The 12,732-nt window shown below is 59.7% G+C and overlaps 1 protein-coding gene across 3 annotated transcripts; it reads left to right on the forward strand.

Moving 5' to 3' along the window:
- ARSA (arylsulfatase A) lies at positions 1-3,247 on the forward strand. 3 transcript variants are annotated; one of them, XM_040233531.1, is made up of 9 exons: positions 1-142; positions 518-755; positions 928-1,168; positions 1,249-1,467; positions 1,540-1,709; positions 2,027-2,151; positions 2,244-2,371; positions 2,635-2,737; positions 2,827-3,247. In XM_040233531.1, exons 2-9 carry the CDS (start codon positions 538-540, stop codon positions 3,144-3,146), a joined length of 1,524 nt encoding a protein of 507 aa, XP_040089465.1. In that variant the 5' UTR covers positions 1-142; positions 518-537; the 3' UTR covers positions 3,147-3,247. The 3 variants fall into 3 exon arrangements, with proteins under 3 accessions (XP_040089465.1, XP_040089466.1, XP_040089468.1); XM_040233534.1 differs by having other exon boundaries at positions 45-142; positions 504-755; XM_040233532.1 differs by having other exon boundaries at positions 33-755.
- The last annotated feature ends 9,485 nt before the right edge of the window (positions 3,248-12,732 follow it).

Raw genomic sequence — 12,732 nt, forward strand, 5'->3', positions numbered from 1 at the left:
GGGAGTCACGGGTCAGAGGCCGAGGCGGGGCCAGGCCGGGCCGAGGCGGAAGCGCCCGAGGAGGGCCCGGCTTCCCGGTGTCCCGCACTTGCCCCCTCCTCGGCCCTGAACTGCTTTTGTCCCGCTTCGTGGGCCCCCTCGGGTCAGTGTTCTGGGACTTCTGCCCCCCTGACCGTGAGCCTAGGCGGGACCTTTAGCAGAAGAGGGTCAGGTCTCCGCCGGAGAGTCTGAAGGTGTCCTGGCCCTTCAGGGTCTCCAGGGAGTTAGATCCCGGGCCACAGGCTCCTGGGTTTTGTTGGGGTCGACGGTCTCCGAGTGCCGAGGCAGCTGGAAAGGAGTTGTCTCCGTCGGGGGAGTATTTGGGTCTGGGGTTTCAGCGGAGGGTAGTGCCTGAGCCTGGGTTCTTGGGGGAGGTTACTGTCCGGGTTTGGGGAGTGGGTAGCACTCAAATTAGGGGTCTCCGGGTTAGAGCTTGCGGGAGCCAGTTTGCCTTCTCTCCCAAGGATCTCTGTTACAGGCCTGTCTGTGCGGTGAGCCATGGAGGCTCCATGGACCCTCACCCTGACCTTGGCTGCAGGCCTGGCTGCTGCCAGCCCACCTAACATCCTGCTGATCTTTGCTGATGACCTGGGCTACGGGGACCTGGGCTCCTATGGGCACCCCAGTTCCACCACCCCCAATCTGGACCAGTTGGCCGCAGGGGGTCTGCGGTTCACAGACTTCTATGTGCCTGTGTCTCTGTGCACACCCTCGCGGTGAGGAAGGAAACCGGGAGCCCTCACCCCTGGCTGTTTGCTGGAGTGCAGAGGGAGGAGCAGGGCCTCTGCCTCTATGGAGAAATTCACATCTCTCTGTTTTTCTCCTCCCTCCCCTTCTTGTGTGCATCTTGGCTTTGCTCTGTCGCGTGGACTCTGACTTGCCCTGTAGGGCTGCCCTCCTGACCGGTCGACTCCCAGTTCGGATGGGCTTGTACCCTGGAGTTCTGGAGCCCAGCTCCCGAGGGGGCCTGCCCCTGGAGGAGGTGACCTTGGCTGAGGTCCTGGCTGCCCAAGGCTACCTCACAGGGATAGCTGGCAAGTGGCACCTTGGGGTGGGGCCGGAGGGGGCCTTTCTGCCCCCCCACCACGGCTTCCATCGATTCCTGGGCATCCCGTACTCCCATGACCAGGTAGGAGCCACCAGGGTCCTTCCCCTTGACCCCAGAGCCCCACCCCACAGTCTAGACCATTGAAGGAGCTGCTCCCTCAGGGCCCTTGCCAGAATCTGACCTGCTTCCCGCCGGCCACTCCCTGCGAAGGCATGTGTGACCAGGGCCTGGTCCCTATCCCCCTGTTGGCCAACCTGTCGGTGGAGGCACAGCCCCCTTGGCTGCCTGGACTCGAGGCCCGCTACGTGGCTTTCGCCCGCGACCTCATGACTGACGCCCAACACCAAGGCCGCCCGTTCTTCCTGTACTACGCCTCCCATGTGAGTGCCCGTGCCCCCCGCCCAGGCTCCCCGTGATGCCCACTTGGTGCTAACTCCAGTCTCCATCCTCAGCACACCCACTACCCCCAGTTCAGTGGGCAGAGCTTTCCAGGACACTCAGGCCGAGGGCCATTTGGGGACTCCCTGATGGAGCTGGATGCGGCTGTGGGGGCCCTGATGACAGCCGTGGGCGACCTGGGGCTGCTCGGAGAGACACTCGTCTTCTTCACTGCGGACAACGGGTACTCGGCAGGGGCAGGGGGCTGCTGGTCAACCCCACACAGGGCCCTGGGTCTTCCGATGTTGACGCTGGCCAAGAACCTAGTGGGCTAAGGGGGTCTCGGGAATTGTTGGCCATATATGGTGACACCCAGGTGCGTGTGGGAGGCTGGCAGCTGTGAGTACATGGAGGTGCTGGTCTTAGGAGGACAGAGAGTGGACAGACATGTGCTGGCCATTCCTGCTCAAAGTGTGTGACTTACCGGTCTGGGGCTGGGGTCCCCGAGGCCACTGGAAACCCTGGGCTCCTCGTAGCTGGCGTCCTCCATGTGTGTCCTAGACCTGAGACGATGAGGATGTCCCACGGTGGCTGCTCTGGCCCCCTGAGATGCGGAAAGGGAACCACTTTCGAAGGGGGCGTCCGAGAGCCCGCCTTGGCCTTCTGGCCCGGTCACATCGCTCCCGGTCAGTTTTCAGGCCTTCTGTTCCTCGACTCTTGGTCCCATCTTCCCAGCCCTGATCACAAATGGAGTGACTGTACAGCCCTCTATTCCCAGGTGTGACCCATGAGCTGGCCAGCTCCCTGGACCTGCTGCCCACCCTGGCAGCCCTGGCGGGGGCCCAGCTGCCCAATATCACCTTGGATGGCGTTGACCTCAGCCCCCTGCTGTTGGGCACAGGCAAGGTAGGGCCCTTGAGCACATAGCCACAGCTCCCCAGACCCCCATTCTGACCTCCCTTCCCCTGCCCCCACCAGCCACTCACCCTCCCCAGAAGTGAGTGTGGGCAGCCCCTGAAGCCCCTGGGGCCAGGTGGACCCTCTGTCGAGCTGCATCCTAGTGGTGCCGGCTGGGGGCTTCTGGGTGGGCAGGGAGCGACTGCACGCCCAGGGCCCAGCATGGAGCAGACAGTGCTGGGCACGTGCAGACCCCCCGACTCTGCCCCCAGAGCCCCCGGCACACCCTCTTCTTCTACTCGGCTAACCCGGATGAGGTCCGAGGGGTCTTTGCTGTGCGGAGCGGAAAGTACAAGGCACACTTCTTTACCCAGGGTAACCTCCTCTCCCCCAGCCCTGCCCACCCCGCCCAGCCCCAGAGCCCAGCGCCCCTGCCCTGTGCACAGATGTGCACCCCTCCCCAGGCTCTGTCCACAGCGACACCACTGCGGACCCTGCCTGCCACGCCTCCAGTCCTCTGACTGCCCATGAGCCCCCGCTGCTCTTTGACCTGTCTGAGGACCCTGGTGAGAACTACAACCTTCTGGAGGGTGTGGATGAGGTCGCCCCAGAGGCGCTGCAGGCAATGAAGCAACTTGAGCTGCTCAAGGCCCAATTTGATGCTGCCATGACCTTTGGGCCCAGCCAGATGGCGCGGGGCGAGGACCCCACCCTGCAGGTCTGCTGCCAGCCCAGCTGCACCCCCCGGCCGTCCTGCTGCCACTGCCCCGAGTTCCAGCCCTGAGGGCGCGGATGGAGGCTGTCTGGGGTTCCTGGCTGTGCTGTGGGGGTGTGGAGGTGGCTTGTACCCGAGAACTCTAATAACACCAGCTGACGCTTGTGTGATAATTCATGTGATCCTTGTGAGAGCCCTGAGCTAGGTGTCTTTCTCCCTGTTACACATGAGGAACCCGAGGCATGGAGAGACCAGTGACTTCCCTGAGGTCGCCCGGCCCGAGGGATAGCCGCCTTCCTCCCCCTGGCGATTGCTTGCGTCAGTGCAGACAAGCATGGTGGCGAGTGTGGGCACAGCGTCCACCGGAGCAGCACTCGGGGCTTCTGCGTGCCAGGGGAGGGTGGGGAGGGGGCGAGAGAGTGGCGGAGAGCAGACCCTGGGAACACAGCTCCCAGAAGAGCCAGGTTTTCCCCGGCGGAGAAGCACAGGAACCAGACCTGCCTGGCTCTGAGAAGCCTGTCTGAAGTTGGCTGAGGAGCTGCACATTCTACGTGGTGGAGCGGTCAGCCGGCGTGGTGACGTGGGCTGGGGGCCCCGCACTCGGAGGGCACAGCAACAGCTCCAGGGACCTGCCCTCGGCCCCCAATGCCTCCTCCAAAGCTCCGAGCTTCCTGCCTGCACGCACATTTGCGGTCTCCTGGCTGCCCCTCTGCCTTCGCAGGAGCTGTTCTCCACCAAAGTGATCTCTTAAGAGACATGCCGGTTTGGCTCCATCTGCTCAGAACTGCAGGCTTGCTGTTGTGCTCAGAACCGAGACTCCTCGAGTGGCCTGCCATGCCTCCCCCAGGCCCTCGTCCCTTAGCCCTGGCAGCTGGCCGAGATGCCCATCCTTGACGCTGTCTGGCACCTTCTCTGAAGAAAGCGCCCCCTGACTGCCCACTGCATGCACCTACACGACGGCGTGTAGCCCTCAGGGGTCACCTGTGTGTGTACTGATGTCAGGGCTCCCCGCTCCCTCATGGGTGAGTAAGAAGAGTGCTGTGCTCAGGACCCCGAAGTGGGTGTGCTGTCCTCGTGGTAGACCAGACAGCCATCCTCTTTGGAGTCCACCCTTTCGTTGGTGAGCTGAGACCCCTTGACCTCTTAGGTGCAGCCTCTCCTAGTCCCAGGAGAGTAGTAGCCAGTCTTAGCCACTCACGATCCAGTGATTGGCCTGAGAAGAGTGTATAGCCAAGGATCCTTGTCAGAGAAAGCTCAGGGCATCTGCTGGAGCCCAGGGTCTTGTTCAGCATCATCTTGGAGATGGTGAGGATGATGCTGTGTCATTGCTGGCCCTGAGCTGACACTGGACGCTAATCAGCGTCCCCAGCCGTGTCCCTCCGGAGCTCATGGTGTGGGAAGACAGACCAGCCTCCGAAACCACGGCTACTGGCTTGTGTGTTACTTGCAGCCAGAGGCAGTCTCGCTGGGGGTTGGGGGGCGTGTGGACGGGATGTGTGGAGGGCACGTGTCCAGGTGCAGGGACCCCTTCTGTGTTCTCCATGTGACCCGTCACTTCTTGTCTGGCTTGGGCGCTGCACTACCATGCCCAGATCCCACTGCGTCCTGGAACTGCCCCCCTGAGGCTGGCATAGGGAGGACCCACGTGCACATGTGCTCTGGACATGCCCACCCTGTGCCGCCTGCACCCTCTCCTCCAGGGGGCCTGCAGGCACCTCAGGGTGCCTTGGTTTCAGGATGAGGACAGGAGTGGAAGCAGGTGCACGATCTCTGTATCACATCCAAACTCCAGCAAGAGTGAACGAATGCCAACACTCAGACACAACCTGCAGGCACCTTGTTGCCCAGCTGGGTTGTGAGCATCACCTCACTAGTTCCACAAACCTTTACTGGCATAGGGCTGGGGCACGGATCAAAAGAGGGGACTCACCCCTGCTCCTGTGGGGTTTTTTTATTATTAAACATACATTTCTTTGGTTGCACTGGATCGTAGTTGCAGCACGCAGGATCTTCACTGTGTGTGGCATCTTTATGTCATTTGAACTCTTAGTTGTACCACGCAGATCTAGTTCCTGCACCAGGGATTGAACCCAGGACCCTTGCATTGGGAGTATGAAGTCTTAGCCACTGGACCACCAGGGAAGTCCCGCTCTTGTGGTGTTTAGTGACTAGCAAAGGAGTTGAGCATCAATCCTGAGCACACAGACGGAGTGGAGTTCAGTGCAAAGACAGCTAGACTGCCCAGGTTTCGGGGTGTGGGAACCGACTGGGTACAACTGGAGAGAACCACCAGGTACTGCTGCAGCTCCCCCCAGACTAAGGGCTGGAAGTGCGGTGTGCACACGTGCGTGGAGCGCTGGAGCTGCACGCTTGAGGCTGTGTGCTCAGGACACACCTTACGGCGGAAAGCGGAGAGGAACTGGAGAGCCTCCTGATGACGGCGGAAAGCGGAGAGGAACTGGAGAGCCTCCTGATGACAGTGAAAGAGGAGGGCGGAAAAGCCGGCTTAAAGCATTCAAAACAACGAAGACCGTGGCATCCAGTCCCATCACCTCATGGCAAAGAGATGGGGAAACGACGGAAACAGGGACAGACTTTACTTTCTTGGGCTCCAAAATCACTGCAGATGGTGACTGCAGCCATGAAATTAAAAGATGCTTGCTCCTTGGAAGAACAGCTATAGACCAACCTAGAGAAAGTGAAAGTGAAGCCGCTCAGTCGTGTCTGACTCTTTGCGACCCCGTGGACTGTAGCCCATGAGGCTCCTCCATCCGTGGGATTTTCTAGGCTAGAATACTGGAGTGGGTTGCGATCTCCTTCTCCAGGGCATCTTCCCAACCCAAAGATCGAACCCGGGTCTCCCGCATTTCGAGCAGACGCTTTACCATATAAGCCACCAGAGAATCCCATGATCCAAGCTAGATAGCATATTAAAAAGCATAGACATAACTTTACTGACAAAGGTCCATCTAGTCAAAGCTATGGTTTTTCCAGTAGTCATGTATGGCTGTGAGACTTGGACTGTAAAGAAGGCTGAGGGCCAAAGAATTGATGCTTTTGAACTGTGATGTTGGAGAAGATTCTTGAGAGTCCCTTGGACTGCAAGGAGATCCAGCCAGTCCATCCTAAAGGAAATCAGTCCATCCTAAAGGAAGTCCTGGGTGTTCATTGGAAGGACCGATGCTGAGGCTAAAGCTCCAATACTTTGGCCACCTGATGCGAAGAGCTGACCCATCAGAAAAGACCCTGATGCTGGGAAAGATTGAAGGCAGGAGAAGGGGACAACAGAGGATGAGATGGTTGGATGGCATCACCAACTCAATGGACATGAGTTTGAGCAAGTTCCGGGAGTCAATGATGGACAGGGAAGCCTGGTGTGCTGCAGTCCATGGGGCTGCAGAGTCAGACATAACTGAGCAACTGAACAAAACAAAAGATTTTATAGTTCAATGGAAATGACAATCTAATCATGACTGTGTCAGTTATATCATTAAAAAGTTTACCCGTTATAAATGCCACAAAGGAAGAGTCCTCGGTCCCACGGAAGCATAACTGTGGGCTGAGGTAGTAACTGAAGCAGTCAGGGGCTGCCTCCCTGTCTGCCGAGACCTGAGGCAGGGTACTCGTGTGTACGTGAGGCTCTCCCCTCCCCTCCCCTCCATGCAGGGCCTGCTATGATGCTTTGAGAGCAGAAAAGCTTGTTTCTCATCATTACACCTGTGTTAGTGCAATGCCCCCTCTTCACAGGCACCGGTATGCGGGCATGCACACCTGACCCAGACGCACACTCACACGTTATACACGCATTTAATGGCCTCAGATGCTGTCCAAAACATCCCCGCTCTGCTGCTGTTGATTTGAAAAGCAGCTCTGGGCTTCCTTGGTGGCTCAGTGGTAAAGAATTCACCAGGCCATGCAGGAGACATGGGTTCGATCCCTGGTCCGGGAAGATCCCAGTTGCCACCGGGCAGCTGAGCCACGGCTACTGAGCCCGAGCCCTACTGCGTGCACTCTGCAACAGGAGAGGCCGCGGCAGAGGGAAAGCGGGCACCGCAGCCCTGGAGGAGCCCCCACTCGCCACAACTAGAGAAAGACCTTCAGAGCAACGAGGCCTCCACACGGCCAAAACCTAAAAAAAAAGCAACAGCCCTTTCCCTGTGAGCCCAAGACCATCCACGCCCCTAAGCAGCTTCCTCAGGGAGCCCAGGCCCCTCTGCCAGGAGCTACTTGTGTTGGGATGAACAGAACAGCAGGCTGTGGGTGCCGCGGTTTCTCCTCAGGCGGTGGGAAGGAAAGGAGGGGTCCCGATACCACCTCCCCCTCCCCCACCTCGCGACCTTGACCACGACCGCAGGGAGACCACCCTCCCCTCGCCTTCCCATTGTCCCTCTTTGCTCAGGTGCTTGCTCGTCCCCCAAATGGCCAGAAGGGGTAGCAAAAGGGGGCATCTCCATGGAGTAGAATGAATTCCGCCTCTTCTCTGAATGTTGTCCCAGAAGTCATGCGTCCTGGTTAGGGTACCCAGGCAGGGCCTGCAGCTCACTCTGAGGGGGGCCTGACGACCAGGTGGGTGTGCCTGCCCCCCACCGGGGTCTGTACTCACCGTGACTCATGCATCCGACCCTGACCTTCGTCATACCTGCACACCACCCAGGACGTCTGGAGAGTCCTGCCAGTCCCCCGACCCCTGGCCTGCCAAAGGGGCAGCGGTAGCAGAGGGAGGAGGCATGCATTTGTGCCCCCAGCCTCCTGGGCTCCTTTGTGTGGAGACCCCCCGCCTCAGGTGGTCACAGCCCCGGGGCCAAGGCACAAGCCTGCCCCGCCGCCCCCCGCCCCAACCCTGCCAGGAGGACAAGCGGAGTCCCTCTGCCCAGAGGAACAGACCCAGGGAGGGGGAGCAGAGGCAGAGGGACTGGGGTTGGGGAGGGTCCGAGATGGCAGGGCCCTGGGGGGCAGTCTGGCTGGGCCCAGGTCCCTCGGCAAGGGTGCAAACTCCCCTCGTCTTGCAGACCCTACAACACTGTGGCGTGAGCGGCCTCACCAGCTGAGTGTCCAGAGCCCACCCTCCCCAGGGGGCACCTGGGTCTCTGAGGACCACAGCCCCCTCCAGCCTGGAGGGACCCTCAGTCCAGCCTCCTGTCTTGCCCAGAAGTGGATCTCCAGGTGGTTGGGGCCCAGGGAGCAAGGGAAGGGGTCAGCTCACCACCAGCAGAGCCAGCCTGGGGCAGGGACGGGGAGCACGGGGCCTCCTGCTCTCGGGGTTCGGGTTCTCTGCAGGCGGTGGAGTGTGAGTGTGGTGAGCTGCTTCCGCCGAGGGGGTTGTCTACACAGGGTGGGAGTCTACACAGGGTGGGAGCCAGGCCCCTTCCTGCCAGGCGGATGCTGGGAACTGGCTGCTCTTGTCTGCTCTAAATTTGCAGTAAGGAAATAAACCAAATCAAAGTTGTCCTGTCACCAACCCCAGGGGTGGCCGGGGCAGCTTCAGGGCTCGATTGCTCTGTCCTCCTCCCTGCGAAGCTGCACTCTGCTGGCGGAGAGAGGGCACAGGTCTCGGTGCCACTGGCTGCGGACTCCGGAGGCCACCACAAGGAAGAGCCAGGGCCGGAGACAGGCCTGTGTGCTGGGTCCCGTGCTAATTCCAGAACACGAGGCCCAGGCCGGAGCGGGGACACATCGGAAGAGGGACCTGAGCTGGGCAGCACCTCCCGGTTCACACGCACCTCACACCTGCAACACCAGGTGAGGCCAGCTCAGGGCATTGTCTCAAGAACGGGGTCCCGGTACCACTGCTGTGCTCGGCACCAAGGCCGTGCCCCCTAATGGCCTGTCTTTAGGCGCGCCATTTGCCTCTCAGCCACCCTCAGCCTGGGGCAGGCTGGTCCCTGGAGGCCCCTCAGGGGGGTTTGCTCTCCGTGCTTCTTTTGAGAATGTCAGGATGGCTGCTCAGCTGTGAAGATCAGAAGCCCAGGCAGGGGTCCTGAGCTTGGCTGTGGCTGGCTGGGTGGTCCCGAGGGGACTTGCTTCTTTACTCCGCTCTCAGCCTCGCGTGAGACACTCTGAAGAGCAAAGGGTGAGCCCTCCTGGGGTGGCCCTCAACCAGCTAGGGCCAGGAGCCAGCAGGTACATGTTCTGGCTCCCCACCCTCGGGAGGTGCATCAGGGAAGGGCACCCAGCCTTAAGGATGGGCCTTACGCTGTTTTTGTTCCCTCTGCCTCGCTCTTGCCCACTCCTCACTACAGCACACAGTGGGGCCTTTACCAAACCAGCTGCCTGCCCTCTGCCCTTTTGTGTCCTCCTGCCTGGAACCGAGCACAGCGCGCAGAGATCCAGCAGCCTCGGGGAGCCATGAGGACTGAGAGCACACACTAGGGACCAGAACCAAGAGGACCCTGATGCCCTCCACGCCAGCCTCCAGGCCCCCTGCGGCATAAGAAACGCCGTGGCTTACTACACTGTCTTCCTGGGGTTTTCTCTTAGAGCTCAATACTTGCATCACACCTAACCCCCCTGTTGAAATATCCCCATTAACATCCAAAAAGAATGTTGCTAGTGACATGAAGAATATAAAGTCCCAGTTGTACATGTATTTTTTTCTTTGCCTTATAGATTGTATTTTTAGATCTGATTATGTTTTTCTGCTTTTCTTAACATTTTGAATCATGAATTTCTTGGTCAATATTTCATAACTAGACTCTGAGCTGAGACCACCATTCTTCACTTTATAATGATCTTGGCTACTCTGCCTTAATTTTTTTGCCTTAAATTATACCTTGATTCTCTCAATCTCCTTCTAGCCTCAAATAAAACTCACATACGACTGCTTCTGTCAGCCTCCTGGCCGAGCACACCAAATCCTCTGAGATGGGTACTTTCATCGTGGCCAAAATAGCTTTTCTTGTTAGAGTTTATCTTTTTTTTTTTATTTTTAGTTTTTCTGTGAGTGTTTCTATTTGCCTTTGGGGGTCCCTAATAAACAGTTAGGATGTGTCCACTGCAGGGAAAGAAGAAGAAGCCGTCCGCCTCGGCTCCGGGGGCGACTGCAGTCTTTGTCTCCTTTCAGTCTTTTCCAGCGTAGTCTCGAGCATGGACTCTGCATATTTATTTTTCCTTCACAACATAACAAACATTTTCTGTATGATTGTTATTTGTAAGCACACTTTTTTCCAAATCAGCCCAATATTCCAATTATTTCTTTCTAGCCTAAATCAGTTAACCCTATTGGTCAATATTTAGATTGTTTTTATGCTTTCAACTTTTTAAAAACTCACTTATTTCTGGCCTCACGAGGTCTTAGTTGCTGCGTGCCGGCTTTCTGAGCTGTGGGGAGCAGGGCTCCCGCCCGGCTGCGCAGTCATCTCAGGGCGGCCTCTCTTGTCGTGGGCATGGACCCTGGAGCCTGTGGCCGCGGGAGCTGTGGTGCACGGGCTTAACTGCTCCACGGCACGTGGGGTCTTCCTGGACCAAGAATCAGACCTGTGTCCCCTACATCGGCAGGCGGATTCTCAACCGCTGGACCACCAGGGAAGTCCCCGCTTCCAACATTTTAAACAGGATCGTGTGTAAAGCTTTTCGCGCAGGGTGTTGCCCTTGGCTGGGCTTCTGGAAGGCAGAGTCCCGGCACGGGGGGCTGACTCACTCCCCGCGGCGGGCTCCGAAGCGCCCCCGGCAGGTGGGCCAGGTGCCGCGCCAGGCTCTGGGAGGACGGGGAGCATTAGCCATGCGCTCGCTGGCTTCCCGGGAGGCGCTAGTGGTAAGGAACCTGCCTGCCAGCGCAGGAGACATAAGAGGCGTGGGCTTGACCCCAGGTTGGGAAGGTCCCCTGGAGGAGGGCAGGGCCACCCACTCCAGCGTTCTTGCCTGGAGAATCCCATGGGCAGAGGAGCCTGGCGGGCTGCAGTCCATGGGGTCGCAAAGAGTCGGACACGACTGAAGCGTCTTGGCATACACACATGCTCTTAGACTCACAGTTGGCATCCTCTGCCAGGGGAGGGACAGGGCCCAGAGCCCAGGGCTCCCGCATCCAGGAGGGTAGGAGATCGCCCAGCCACACGCAGAGGGCAGCAGATGTCCACAGGAAGCTGTTTCCAAGGGCGGGAGTGGGGTGGAGGGAAGAGGGGCTGGAGGCCAGCAACAGGGCAGGCGGAGGTTCAGTTGGGAGCCGCCAGAATTACAGCCGCAGGGTTAGGAGGGCGAGCGTTTCTGCTGAGACTCTGCTCTCGTTGCAGGCGCTGGTGGACTTGCAGAGGCAGGTGAGGGCTGGGAGCCTGCAGGGAGCTGCTTGATGCCCAAAGATCCAGGTGGTGTGATCCGGCAGAGGTGGGAGGTGAGCGGGCAGAGTTAGGGGTGATGGGTGGGGGCGAGGCTGCCAGCAGGGGAGTCTAGGCTGGCTCCAGCTCAGCAAACTGGAAAACACGATAGAGCACAGATCTATTGGGATGGCCGAAAAGTTGTTTTCCAAACCAGCTTGTGCAACACCTGAACGAACTTTTCGGCCAACCCAAGAGGACGCGGGCACGTGTGGGGAAAGCTCGGGAGTTCCAAGTGTCTGCGGATGCCACCCGGCGTGTGCTCCTGTGCACCTCCATGTCAGGGTCCCCTTGACAGAGTCCCTCGAGGCCGCTGCCCAGGGGCCGGCAGAGGGCGCTCCTGGAAGACAGCCGGGCCTGTGCCTCCCTGGGTGGCACAGGGCGCAGCCCAGCTGGGGGAGGGCGCCGGTGAGAGGGAGCTGGAGCTGGAGACTGTGAGCCCGGGCAGGGAACCCGGGCTGAGAAGCCCCCAGAAGCGGCGGGCGTGAAGGAAGGTGCCTGAGAGGTCAGGAGAGGAGGCCAGGGCGGAGGGCCGGGCAGGCGTGGGAAGGGCCCCACAGGAAGCTGTGCCCCGCGGAGGCCACCGAGCACGTCTGGCCGCTGTCCCAAAGGCCGGCAGATAGAGAGGGCCTCAGAGACAGAGAGGCGGGGAGGCGAGCTGGGAGGAGGGCACTGAGCCCAGTGGCGGGGCAGGGGTGCTGGGCAGATGGCACCTCCCAGGTGTGGGCGGCTCAGGGCTCCGCCTCTTTCAGCCGCACTCGGTAAGAAGTTTGCTCACAGGTGCTCCCCTGGGTCTCCCTGTTCTGCGGGGTCGGCGCCCTGGCCTGCGCGGCGGTTGCCCAGATGCTGAGGGGTCACTGATGACGCCTGGCACGTGACTGTGTCCTCTGTGGGTGGGTGAGCAGAGGCGCATGGTTTCACAGACAGGCGTCTCTGACCTCCACGTGTGGACTGTTTCCCTGGCCCTCCTCCTTCCATCCCCTGCACCCGTGGCCTTCTTCCTGCTGCTCTTGTCCCGGGTTTGGGGGGCGGGGGGGCAGGCAGGCCCACCCCCGGGAAAGCGCTGACCGCCACGCTGAGCTCAGCGCCTGAGAGCGGGTGCTCACGGAGCCAGAAGCAACGGAAGCCTTTCCCCAGCAGGCAGGGCATGTGACAGTCACCCCTTGCTTCTGGCTCTCTCTGGAGAATTTTTAAAGCACCAGTCTTAGGATATAAGCAGAGTGACGCCTGCTGTCTCACACACGCACTCACAAGCACGCGGGCACACTCACAGGCCTGCACACACTCCCAGCCTGATGCTCCAGTGCAGGCGGACAGCACACGCATCTCCTGACCTTCTCTCGGGCCTC

This window comes from Oryx dammah, unplaced genomic scaffold (genome assembly GCF_014754425.2).
Source record: "Oryx dammah isolate SB20612 unplaced genomic scaffold, SCBI_Odam_1.1 HiC_scaffold_29, whole genome shotgun sequence".
NCBI lineage: Eukaryota > Metazoa > Chordata > Mammalia > Artiodactyla > Bovidae > Oryx > Oryx dammah.